At 41.5% G+C, this 13516-nt stretch overlaps 1 protein-coding gene across 1 annotated transcript; it reads left to right on the top strand.

Moving 5' to 3' along the window:
- The first annotated feature begins 879 nt into the window (after positions 1–879).
- ApCREB2 (protein) lies at positions 880–6106 on the top strand. Its single transcript, NM_001204701.1, is given in 3 exon segments — positions 880–974; positions 2318–2593; positions 5141–6106. Coding segments are annotated over 2 exon segments (1137 nt in total). The 5' UTR covers positions 880–974; positions 2318–2412; the 3' UTR covers positions 6097–6106.
- Positions 6107–13516: the final 7410 nt, after the last annotated feature.

Genomic DNA, 13516 nt, shown 5'->3' with positions numbered 1-13516 from the left:
AATAGGAATAGCACCTCCTTGCGTGCGCAGATCACAGAATTCTACACTTAGTGTAGAATTCTGTGGCGCAGATCGACTGCTGTTCATCAGCAGTTCGGGTACGTTCAGTGCGGAGTTTTATTATTTTTTAAATTTTAATGACCTCTCGCCTTTCATTCTTAAGTCAAATTAAACGAAGAAAACCATCACCCTTTCCTCCGGAAGAGGTTTTTTGTCAGCGTAACCATTTTAAAAAAGCGTTCTTCCGAAATTTATCCCAAAACTTGCTAGTTTCACTTTGATTTTTAAAAACTCAAGTAGGGTAACTCTGTTCGCAAAGAGTGCGCTTTTGTGAAGAGGGCGCCACCAAATTTTGAGGACACTTTTTTAATTGGCTCAAAGAGAGAAGTGGCCCATCTTGTTATGTACTATCATTGATGTTACTAATAGCATTAGGTATCGAGGTATCGGTATCGATACCTTCAAAAAGTACTAGGTATTATCGATACCTAAATTGTGGTATCGGCCCATCACTACTCCTCTGCTCTCAGCCCTCGTCACTATGCTATAAATAGTATACCGGAAGCTGTAATCATTTGGCACTGTGTCAAAATTTCTGATGCAATCTACTTGGCCGAAGAAGACCCCTTTAATCATCATCCGCAATATTAAACAGTTTCAGAACTTCTTTTGGTACTTGGGCCAGAAAATATGTTTAACTTCTTAAGTAACTTATAATTTATTTCATTCAGTCACATTGTTCTCATTGACATGTTTCCTGAAGCTGGTTCTGACTCTTAATTGATAAAGTGATGTTTGGTTGTTTACGACCTTGCGCAGTGATATTAGCTTTCATGGTCAACGCCTTCTTCGCTTGTACCCGCCATTTCCTGCATTGCCACGCTACAGAACGGTCAAGAAATATAATGTGTGCAAAGATGTCTGCTTAGGAAGACACGGCGACGTCCGCCCCCAAGGGCAATCGGCACAATGGCGTAAGTTTTCCTCTATCATAATATTCAGATATGTGCTTATTTATCAAAGATATTGTGAGTCTTACCTAAGAAGTAAAATACTTCCCCGTAGGCTAGTCTAGTAGATCTACACAACTTAGCATCTGTGGCGATAGGTCAACCAGTTCTGCAGTAGGAATCCGAAGAATGGCGACTGATCCCTTGAAATGCCTTGTGACCTTATTTTTCCAGGTTCTAAGCATATTGGGGAATACAAAAATATATCCCTCCCTGCCCCATCCCATACCCCACGATAGAAACTAGATATCTAGATCTAGAAACAACTCAAGTTCAAGTCTCGTCATGCTTTGGTCTCAATCGCCAGTCTGAGTCAGCAGAATAAACACATCTGGCCTGGCACAAAACTTTTAGACTTTGTCTCTTGTCCTTGGCTTGGGGGGAATGGTTACATTACTGATTTACTTAAATGGCTTCATATCTTTGAAGGGAAAGCAAAGTTTTTTTTCTTGTGGGTTACTTTTATTACAACAACACATTTTTTCCAACTGATAATTTGATGAGGAGCAGTAATAGGGGGTTCTCTTTGACTTTGGGGTATTGGGGTCTGGTCTGGGCGATTTGCTAGCACAAGACTGAGGGTGCAAAGCAACTATCGTCGCACACGCTGATCTCGCCTGACTCGCATTTGTTACCAGGCGACGAGATGGGCGATCATCCCGACCCGACCAGATCTGATCCCGCAAAGGGCTCCCCATAAGGCCTGCAAGTTGCAAGGTCATTGTGACCCACTTTTTTGTGGTCACAGCTCTCATGCTATAGCCATTGCTGTTTGCCTCTTTGGACCTGTTGGACCCCTCTCTTAACTATTGACTATTGTTATTGTTGTAGTGTTTTTGTTTCGTAGGACCATGCCAATTTTATAATTTTTGTATAAAATCAGGCTCAATAAAATTATTCATAGATCTCTAAATCTCTAGACTCTAGATCTAGATCTAGATCTGTCAGGTGGCCTATCACTTTTTATGTTTGTTTTAAACATTTCCGTGTGAATTTACCGAAAACATTAAAGGCACGAAATAATTTTTCAGTTTTCGACTTTCAAGCAAGGTATTGAAGATAACAAACTTTGACGACCTTTTTCTCGCTAATTTTACCACTAAAACCAGGTGACCCCACCTCCTTCAATCGGGAATATCTCAATCTCTATTCCAGATATATAAAACAAAGCAGATGAAAATGCTTTTATTAATGTGATAACTCCACATGCCAAAAAATTGACTAGCGTCTGATTCCACCGCGTTTTGACACTAATTATTGAGTGAAGAGTGTTTGGATTGCTTACATTTTTTTTTCTTCTATTTCAGAACCTTTCATGATGTATTCCTAGCTACGGCTATCTCGCTTTCTCTATTGGACGGATTTATTTATCACATAGAAGACTCGTATACCAAACTCTACGATGGAGCTGGACCTTTGGAGCGAAGATTTTCAACTGGCCAGGGAATGGGGGCTGGAAATGCCAGTCGTCCAGACCGATGGCCAGTTCGGTGACCTCAAATCAACCAGTCGTCATGGTGGCGACGAATCTCTAAGTTTGCAGCCCCAGGGCGCTACACTGAAGTTGGAACCCTTTGAGGAAGGTAACAAAAGCAAAATCATTTTTTAAACTATACCTCTCACTCTTGTCACTAGTAATTTTTTACACTGGGTTCTGGATGCATTGCCCCAGTATAGGGACCGTTCACATTTAACCCAAAATGACACACATGCACACCTTTCATCTTGTCATCCTTCACACACACACACACACACATGCACACCCACTATAATTGACGTCAACCAAAATGTACCCGAGATAAAACCTGTACAGGATGGATTTTATAAAATAAAACACCTTTGATCTTTAACTCTTATCCTGCGTCTGTGCCCAGATGCGTATCTTGTCAGCAACCGATTACGTCGGACTCGCCGGGGTCACTCAGTGTGTACTGTTGGTGTACAGCGCGCCCGCCGGGAAACGCGTGTTTTCGCCATGAATACCGCGGGAGTGTGTTAACTGATGATGAAAATAACGCTCTATCCTTCATAGCATTCTATTTATAAAGTGTTACAAACACATGAATAACCCCCTCTCACAAGCTGATAAGACATTACGAGTAGTTACGCCCATTTGAATAACCTTTCTGGACGCTCTTGTTGTTATGAATGACCTGAGGTTCGAAAAGGGATAATTTAGGTAAATTTCCGAATGTTTTACACTCAAATTGTTCTTTGTACCTGCACAAGGGTATTCAAAACTATTAAACAAGCTCATCTTTTATCAGGTAGTATCATTTCATATAAAATCAAGCTCATTTGAAATATTTTGTATAGAAAAATGGAAGTCTTGTTTCCTGACTATCCTTTCGAGCTCCTCATGTCTAAGTGGGTCAATTTCTTCTATAATTTCATTGGACGAACATCTAGAGCTATCAACTTTGCATGTTTTGAATGAGACGTATGCCTCGATTACGAACCAACGCAGGTGGTTCTAGAAGAAGGCCACAAACGCACACAAACTCAAGCAGACTGACGCACACACACTTGACCTGCGTGAATGGGGATCCGACTCGGGACCCGAATGACACGTAAGAGGATGTGCGCTGAGCCAGGAGCTACACTGACTCGGGACCAGAACGCAGGCGAGGTGCCGAAATAGGCTTATCGGGCTACATAAACCCGGCTCCCGCAGGATGAGGGTTAATATAAAAATAAAAACTATTGTTTAGGCTAGAATCTACATGTTAAACAATTTGGGCCAAGATAATTTGGACTATTATTTTCCTTTTTCTTTTCTTCCCAACCTTTTAGAGCAGCATGGTTGGATTCAACTTTGTAAGGACACGCACACTCCCCATGTATCAACTTTTCACCGACACACACACACACACCCCTGGGTTGACGTCATTTGTGAACGGTCCCAAATAACTATTTTAAAAAACTTATCTAAAGGGATAGGGAGGTAGGGGTCCGTAAGGAGTGACCACTGTGGAGTATAGAATAGTGTGTTTGACTTGAGACTTGGGGGGGGGGGGGGGTTTAGGATTCGGTCTTTTCTATTGTATTTGCTGGTGTGGTCGCTTGTTACGGAAGTCCTCCCTTTCAGCTCAATAACAAAATTTTCTTTGAAAATGTATTGTTTTAAAAATCGTTCCAAGCTTGAGGCAAAAAAAATTTATATAAAAAATGAGATAATCATGAAAGATTTTGTGCCTTTGTTCTCAGTTTATAAGTTCAGTATAGACTATGTTTGGAAACCCATTCACTGCTGAAGAGATTGAGGCTAGTCTTGCTTGCATATAGTGAAATTGCAGGATGCTGAAATATTTGCTTAATGTACGGATTTTGTGAATCACTTGTTTTGAATATTTCAAAAGAAAAATATTTCTACAAGAAACATTTACAAATTGCAAGTCTGTTTGCTATGTCATGTGTGTGTGTTTGGCTGTTTAATTTAATAGCAGTATACTAGAAATTGAAAGTGTGCTGGGTGATGATACCCCCTCATTTTGATCGCAGCAGCAGCAGAAGGACCGATGCTTTTTTTTTTTCGCCCCTCAAAAGAACAAAAAATGCTTCTTTTTTTAAACACTTGTTTTGGGGGGGGGGGGAGTAGAGAGATTCAGAGTCACCCTTTGGTCCTAGTTTCCATACTAAATTACTCCCTTTCTCTGTCTGAAGTCGAGGTTATGGTCTAGATCCAGCCCCACGTAGCCTTCGCAGAAATGTTCCCCCTCACTGGTACGGGATTGAAGCCGCTTAATAGTCCCCCCCCCCCAGTAAAAGTCGGTGGAAAAGGGTAAAGATCTAATTCATTATTATGGTTGCTTTTCTCAAATTTACTTGACCTGCTAGGCACATCCTGGCCCCACTCTCTGGGGGTGGTACGACATTGTGTGCAAAAGACGCTTTTATGAAAAGAGATTTCAGTTCGACCATTTCAAAATTAAAATAAAGGGATTTTGTTTGGAGATGGTCCTTGTTCCAGATTTTGAACATTGAATCGGTTGTTAAAATGAATTTGCTGACAACGTAGACAGGAAGAGGGTGTAGTTTTAAGCCAGAAGTTCAAGTAGAATGAGTCATATTTACCCGTACTTTTATGTGTATGGACTAATGAAATTGTAAAATTTTATTTTCATTCTCAGATGTCCTTGGTGCAGAGTGGATGGAGTCGTCCGATCTCGGCTCTTTTCTGGATGCTTTGGGTGACAACCATGAGCGGCTGCATCCGTTCGAGTCAAACTTGCTCGAGTTCACTTCTCTGATCACTCCTGATGATTCGACGGTGTCAAAGGACATTCTCAGCTCAACTCTTCAGTTTCCAACTCAACCAGTGAACATCCCTTTATATGCAAGTCATGGGGCCGAAGATTTCTCTGCAGAGACTGAGTTTGAGAACCACCTGTCGCCTCCAGATTCTCCGGAGCAGGTAGCCCCTGTCATAAATCTAGAACCAGTTGAACTCACTGCGAGCCATATGACGGTGATCTCACCTGATGGCTTGTTGGGTGGCATGGAACTGGCTTCAGAAAGCTTAACATTTACCGAACTAGACTTTGTGAACTTCAATGACAGTGCTGTTGGTTCAATTGGCGGTGCTGAAGAACTTCTTGGCTCCCCACTGTCAGTTGATGATGTGGAAAGTACAATATCATTTTCAGGTCCATCGTCGCCAGAAACCAGCCAGAGCAGCATCATTGAATCAAGTCCTGAATTGTACAAAGTTATCTCTACCTCGTCCATTGATGCATCTAAGCGTTTCTCTCCATACTCTCGTTCCTCCAAGTCCAAGCAATCTGTCAAGACTTCAGACGCTAAGGCACCTCGTAAAACGAGGACACCGGCGCAGCCTGTGCCAGAACATGTCATCATGGAACATTTGGACAAAAAGGACAGAAAGAAGCTTCAGAACAAGAATGCTGCCATTAGGTATAGGATGAAGAAGAAGGGGGAGGCTCAGGGCATCAAAGGGGAGGAACAGGAATTAGAAGAACTCAACACAAAGCTTAAGACTAAGGTCGATGACTTGCAAAGAGAAATCAAGTACATGAAAAATTTAATGGAAGATGTTTGCAAGGCGAAAGGTATTCAGCTTAAATAGTGGGAAGGGTTGGAAAGAAAGTGCATTGTACTTGATGAATAGATTTAGTTCTGTAACTAATAGGACCAAGAAGTATCAAGTCATGACAAGGATAATTTGTACATAATTTGCAGCTATTACTTTACATTATCATGTTATGTGTTGGATGTTGTCTTTTTCATTTACAGTAAATAAATTTTCGTCTACTATAATTTTTATTAAGGTGCTTGTGTGCATTGTAATTTGTGCTGTTTACACCAGGCAAATAGCCTGTTGGTATGTTCATTTTTAAGTGGATTGTATTGGCCTTTTTTTTTTTTTTTAGCAAAAGTTACTTGACAATTTACACCGCAGGAGGTTCTGCTCTCTACGTTGTGGTCATGGCTGTGGCGTGGGTCCTTGGAGCCTTTGATGTAGGCCCTATTATTGTTGTGAATTGTCCTCCTTGGACTTGTGAGTCGTGAGAGACAAGAGTGGCAGCATATTCACAATCACGATATAATGTTACTGGTCTGAAATTCTCAGATCCCAGGTTCAGTTTTCACAAAATGCTAGAGGCCCGCTGGTATCTTATCTTCAAGGTTGTATTACATACACTATACACACTTGCGCTGTGTGTGGTTGGCGGGTTCTCCTGTGTGGTTTGCTGCTTCTTCTTTCATATCAAACATTATGTCTAATGTCTTTATCTCCCCTCCTTTCCTGTGTTTGTTACTTTCTCTTGTAACACCTCTAATCATCGGCACTTATAGGACCTTATTGTCTTGCAAGTGCCGTAAAACACTTACGCTCCTTGTACTTGTTGTTACATTGTTGTAGACCGGAATAGTTGGCGGATGCTCTGGTGTGGTTTGCTCCTTTTCTATCAGTTCGACATCTGTCGTCCTTATCTCCCCTCCTTTTTTGTGTATGTTAACACATTACACCATAAGGGCCTGGACGGGAAGTCCATGGTTAGTCCAAAGCAAGGGGAAAGAACCCACCTCCCCTGAATACTAGCCTTTTAAAAACACATTTTAAAAATATTAAACAAATTCCAAAAATCCTGAAAAAATAAAACTTAAAAAGAAAACTGAATGTAGTTTCAGAAAAATATAACTTTATGTATGCGCAAACTGTTGGCAATGTTCTCACTTTAGTTCAATCGGGGTGTCCGACCCGTCACTCTCAGCCTCGCGGTTGGGCCCTAGATCTAAATTCTATAATTTCTCCGTCTGATAAATCGGAATCGCCCCAAACTCTTCCTACAACGTTTTCATCAAAATCTGAGCCATCTGATTTGTCACATGCTCGTTTTTGCTCAAATCCATTGTTATTTCCGTTTTCGAACTCAATTGTGTCGCTTTTCAACAAGTCGAGGCACTTTCGAAGTGTCGGTAACGCGATCGCACTTCGATCAGCTCTAATACTAAAACTACTAGCCCGAAAAATTTCGTTTCGGTATCAAACGAAAGAAGAAACTTTTTGCTATACTATGCAAATCAAAATCCCGGCCCCAGAGTCTCGTCAAGGCGAGACTTTCGTTTCTAAAGACGCTGGGTCGGCGCGGGCGAGTCAGGGTGGAGCGCGTAAGGGAATTCCCGGGCGAGTTAGGGTGTAATGTGTTAGTTCTTGTAACAAATAATCTATTCTTCTGCACTTATATGACCTTGTTGTGTTGCAAATGCCGTAAAACTATAGACCTTAATAGCAATGGCGCATTCTAGTCTCTTGTAGTATCTCGTGGACATTTTGAAATATGTACGTCCTGCTGATGCTGATATTTTTTTATGAAGACATTTTGATCGAACCTGTTGACTGCGTTTCAGTTGCATTGCATTAAGTTCCACTGACGATGTTGGCCATGATGGTGATCGTTACTGTTAATGTTAAAAATCTTTGTCACTTATTGTGACTTATTTGACCTCTGCGAAGGAGCTTTTAATTTAAATTAAAGCTTAAGTTTGAATATATTTGATCTGTTGATTGTGAATCTTGGCTTTCAGATTCAGTTTAGTTTTATCTACTTGAACTGAACGGTGAACCCATTGGGGTGTGAGACAGTGGGCAGCTCACTTTTGCTAAATTATAATAAAATTTGTATGGGTTTAACGCCCCGTCAACACTATTAGGTTATTTAAGGGGCGGGACCTCCTAGTTTAACGTCCGTCTCCGATAAGACCGAGCCAAGTGGGAAGTTCTTGTAAAGTGTCTTTCCCAAGGACACGTCGGACAGAGCTGAGGCTCAAACCCCCGAACCCGCAATCTCACGATAACGAGTCCGGTAGCTTAACCACTAGGCTACCGACGCCACCTTGCTAAACTGTGTGTGTGGAGGCTTGATACTTGTACTTACAGTTAATGCGACCTTTCTCAAGTTCTCCGGCCACTTGGACGTCGTAACTTCTTGAATGCTTGGTGTTGAAAGGATGTCTTCCAAAGCATTTTGGTTTTTGGGTTGTTTTTTTAGCTTACGGTACATTCTTCAGGTTCAATCCTGAACGCTTGGGCCATACAAGCGTCTGTGGGTGGTTGGCGGGTGCTCTCATGTGGTTTGCTCTTTCTTTCCTATCAAACATCTATCGTCCTGATTTCTTCTTTGTGTTTGTCACTCTCTTTTGTACACCTAATCTTCGGCACTTCTATGACCTAGTTGTGTTGCAAGCAAGTACAGTGGAATCCTGTTATAACGAGAGGGAGGGGACCGGTGCGAAATGTCCAGGATTCTCGTTACAAGGGATCCAGTAATAAATTCAATGGAAATAGTAAAGTAGGCCTAATCTATGAGTGGCATTCTGTTTATTCCTATAAAGTATTTCCCCTGATGATGATTTGTTCAACATGATTTCAAGGTCTTACTTTATAAAAAATCGAATCAGGTTTCTTTCTCTAGCACTAGCAATGTTGACAAATCGGCGTTGGCGATCAGAAAGAAGGGGCTCTGGTTCTAGGCTAACTCGCCCGCTGTGTTGTCCCACACCCCACCACACACTGGTGCGTTATGTCTGCTCGCACTTGTCACACATTCACTCCATCCATCTATCACAGCATTGTGACCTCTCCATCCCGCACCAGAGAAGTGAGAGGCACGGTATGACTGGGCTGGCCTATCACGCGATGCCTTCTGCTTGTGTCTGCGCATCCCACACCCTCCCTACTCAGTTGCTCCGGCCGTCAATGTTGTTCGTGGGGGCTCTCCCAGTCTTTGTTTCGCTGGATCACCGACAACTTTCTCAACTGGCAAAGTTTTATAATAATGTTTAATTGGTCTGTGCGCTGTGCACAGCAGCAGCAATATTCCGTTATAACCGACTCGCATGACAGTCTGATTGCGCCTATAGCAGTATTTTGTTTACAAAGATAAAGAAGAAGAAAAACGGGGTTTTAGAATAGTGTCTTTATAACAGACTTCTCGTTGTTTCAGGACTCGCTATAAGTGGACTCCACTGTATTGAAAACTTATTTTAAAAATAAATAAATCTGTGGTTTAATTAATGGTTGATGGTATATTGTATTCCTTTCTTTTATTTTTATCCGGGTCGTATCACTTATCAGTCAGGGTGTCGTAAATGATAAAGGAAAATAATCCGAATGCCAAATAATTTTGCTAAAGTATCTGTCCCCGTAGAATTATGCAAATTTAGAAGGCCAAATTATGCCAAAGAAAGCAAAATTATGCAAGTTACCGTAACACCATTCGTGACATGTTTTGCACTTTTTCAACTCGAATTTTCATGATTTTCATGTTTTATGTACAGAAAAATGGAAAACAGAACGTATCAGTATCACAGTAATTTGTTGTGTATTTGGAAAGAAAACAATTCACATTGGTCAGAAGAAAAAAACAACCAAAAAATATAATCTCTGTACTGTAACTCAACTGTCAGCTGTAGATCTAGATCTTGATCTATATAGAGAGGAAAGTAAAATGTAAAAAAAAAATTTTCAAAGGACATCTGGACCTCTGACTCTGATGCTGGCACATTACTAAAACCAGGGACACCTGTCAAACATGAAACTTCAGCAGATGAGAACAGCAACTTCTGATGGATTAAAAAATTGAACCTGCTCAAGGAACAAAACCAAGATCTTCTAACAAGGGAAATAACTAACTTTTCAGTTTAAAATATGTGGCTCATGACAATGACAACATGTACTTCCCTTTAGTCACATTCACATGGCGAGGCGTTAATTAATTGTTTTGTTGGAGAAAAACGCGGGGAATCCAAAATTATGCAAATGTTGCAGAATTACGCGAAAAAACAGCGGCCGCACAATCGCATAGAGGCCTACGGGGACAGAATTATGCGGGGTGCATAAAAATAAAACCACGGGGACAGTAAAAGTCTCTGGCTGAGGTGGGGATTCTGAAATGACCACAGCTACACCATAATAATAATAATTGGCACCCCACTCAAAAACATGCGCGATTTACCATCCCTAGGACGGCGGCTTAAACTTAATGAGTAACCTGTTGCATAACAATTAACATGGCAAAACCTGCACCCCCCCTCCAGAGTGTAGACTATACATGTACATGTATTGAATAATCCGTTGCATAACAGAATAACACCTGCGCAATTTTCTGTTGTTATGTATGGCGTCTCCGTCTGTCTGCGGGAGTGTTGTTGTAGCTGGCAGCGCGGAGAACATCAGAGCGTGCATTATCGAGAAAAAAACCCTATCCAAGTCCAAGCCGCGCCCTTTTTGTACGATATCTTAGAAATCTTAGAATTAGATTGCCAACTACCAAAACAGGACCCTCCGACAATTTAAGTACCGTCAGCGTTTTACTGGGCTTGGGACTGACCAAATATCAATTAGATTTTGTATTGAATAAATAGGCTTTTCAGATGAACCAACACTTCTACAGGACAGGGGCGATATTTCAAGTGTTATGTCAGCATTTTCTTGCTCATTCAGGAAAAAAAATTAAAGTTGTGAGACTTGTCCATCTGCTTACATTTGCTTGTAACGTATTGTCCCTTCTTCTTGGTGGAACCTTTCTGTTTGGTCTGTGGTTTCAGTTTAGAAATACAGTCGAACCTGCCCTTACGGCCACCTCTATAAGACGACCACCTGTACAAACGGCCACTTTCCATTTCCCCCCTTGCGTTTTTTCTATATAATTTAACTGTGTAAAACGGGCACCTGTCCAACGCGGCCGCGGCCACCTTATTTCAACACACAACCCCTATCACACTAAGCAATAACACCCGTCTAAGACGGCCACCTTAGTGACTCCATTTCATTTGTCATAAATTGTGCTTTGGCCCCGTCATAGTTCAATCACCTTCGTTGTTGTTAGGTAGTCCCTCCAACCGATCGTGTTGCGTAGGCCCCTCCTACTGTTGACCAATAGCTACCAATTTTCAGCTGCTGGTGAGGTAAGCGTGTGATCCCTCATAACCCATAAGCCCGCCCAGAACTTAATTACAAATCGTAAGCGAGATGAGTGGTCACTGTTTACCCAGTCTGTAACAAAGTAACAAAGGACGTCAATGGTCGTCAACATGAACTTGTGACAGAAACGTCGCTCGTTCTCCGAGTGGTGGCGACACAGGAGTTTGTTTTTACTTCGAACTCGGTCTTCCTTGTCTGATACATTTCGTTTTATTGTCACCCTTTTGCGAAATCAGCAACAAAATAAAAATAAACAAACAAAATACAAACCACCACCAACAACAACAACAAAAACAACAATGCGGCTACTTTCGATTGGGACCTCTGATAGGAATAATTTGTTTTCTTCTTCTTGATCAGTCCTGCCTAAGACGGCCACCCGTCTTATACGGCCACTTTTCTCATTGACAATGGGTGGCCGTCTTACACAGTTTTGACTGTAGTCTGGAAATCGATTAACGTAAGCAGAAAAAAAGAATATATTTGGATAGGGGCTGTACGGAGTAATTTTATCAAGGGGACTGTTGTTACCGTTGGATGGAATCGGCAATCTAATTCTATTGATGATATAAAAAAAACTGCGCGCTTTGATAGTGCGCGGCTCTGAACTCTGATAGTTTTTGCTCGAAAGTGCGCGGCTCTGATAGTTTCCCATCGCATGAGCTAGACCAACACTTCTACAGGACATGACTATGCTCAGCACCCCAGGGCGGCACACAAACTGTCGTCGTGGTTTTACTTTTATGCACCCCGCATAATTTAGCGAAATTTGACCATTTTTGGGGGGCATAATTTCTAATTATTTTCCTTCTTGCTTTGTAAAAAAAAAAAAACCCAACGGAATCGCATAATTTCAAATTTTTTGGACTCAGTGTGCTTAATTTCAGAATTTTTCTTACATAAATGACGGGGACAGCATAAAGACAACTTGGAGGATTAGTCACGGTATTCTGCACTCGATGACGGCGTGGGACTCTCGTCTCTGTGTGGCGTGTTCACGACGTTGTTTTGTCGCTCTTCACGAAATCTCCCTGCGGTCTCATCTAAGTTACATGTACCATTGTGGGTTTTTGTGGAATGTTTAGTGATAATAATATATCTGTAATTAATGTGCATTTCGACTCCGAGCTATCTGTGGGTGGTTGGCGGGTGCTCTGGTGTGGTTTGCTCCTTCTTTCCTATCAAACATCTGTCGTCTTTATCTCCCCTCCTCCTTTTTTGTGTTTGTTACTCACTTGTAACACCTCTAATCTTCGGCACTTATATGACCTTATTGTGTTGCAAGTGTCGTAAAACACTTACTAAAACTAAACTCCGAGCTATCTGAAACAGAAGAAAAATACATCAACAACAAACAACCGTTGAAACAAAAGTGTTTTGATAAAGTAAGAGAACAATACAGACTTTTATCGTTGTGAGTTATCGATAACACTACATGTATTATTTTATTTTTTAATCCGTTGTATCTCGCTACCGGCTTCGGTTGTTTTAATAGTTTTATTCCTACAGTAATATTACGTCACATTTGGATTTGACTTCCCGATCATGACAATGCACGCTGCACAGCACAGTTTGATTCTATTTCTAATTTTACCCCAAAATGTGAAAAATGACAGTGATGTACAGTATACGCTTGTAAGTCTGACTATCACCGACAATAGGGAAACGAAACTGAAAGTTTCTGTTTTATCACAAGTTCTATTGTAGTTATTAGATTAAAAGTAGGTCTAAAAGGCGCTGGTTTAGTTGAGGCTGCCCTACAATGTTTCTGTCTTGATTTAAAAGTAAAGTTGTTCCCACATCCGATCCGGACATTGGAGATTGCCTTGTTAGTGAGACAACTTCCTGGGACTTCGGCATAATATTGTGGTAGGGTGGCTAGTTTCTTTCCACGCAACCTTTACTTCCCCAACTCGAAGTCAGGTACCCATTACTGCTGAGTGCTGGGTGGGTAGGAGGAGGGCGCGAAAAAGATCCGTGTACGAACCAAGGCTCGAAGCTTTGTCATTGGCCATTTTAAATATGTTTTTGCGGGTGCAGCTTGTCTGTTTGTCGCGGG

The sequence above is a fragment of the Aplysia californica genome, unplaced genomic scaffold (assembly GCF_000002075.1).
Source record: "Aplysia californica isolate F4 #8 unplaced genomic scaffold, AplCal3.0 scaffold00006, whole genome shotgun sequence".
NCBI classification, from domain to species: domain Eukaryota; kingdom Metazoa; phylum Mollusca; class Gastropoda; order Aplysiida; family Aplysiidae; genus Aplysia; species Aplysia californica.
The sequence above is the reverse complement of the archived record's forward strand: the minus strand, read 5'-3'. Positions and strand labels throughout refer to the sequence as shown.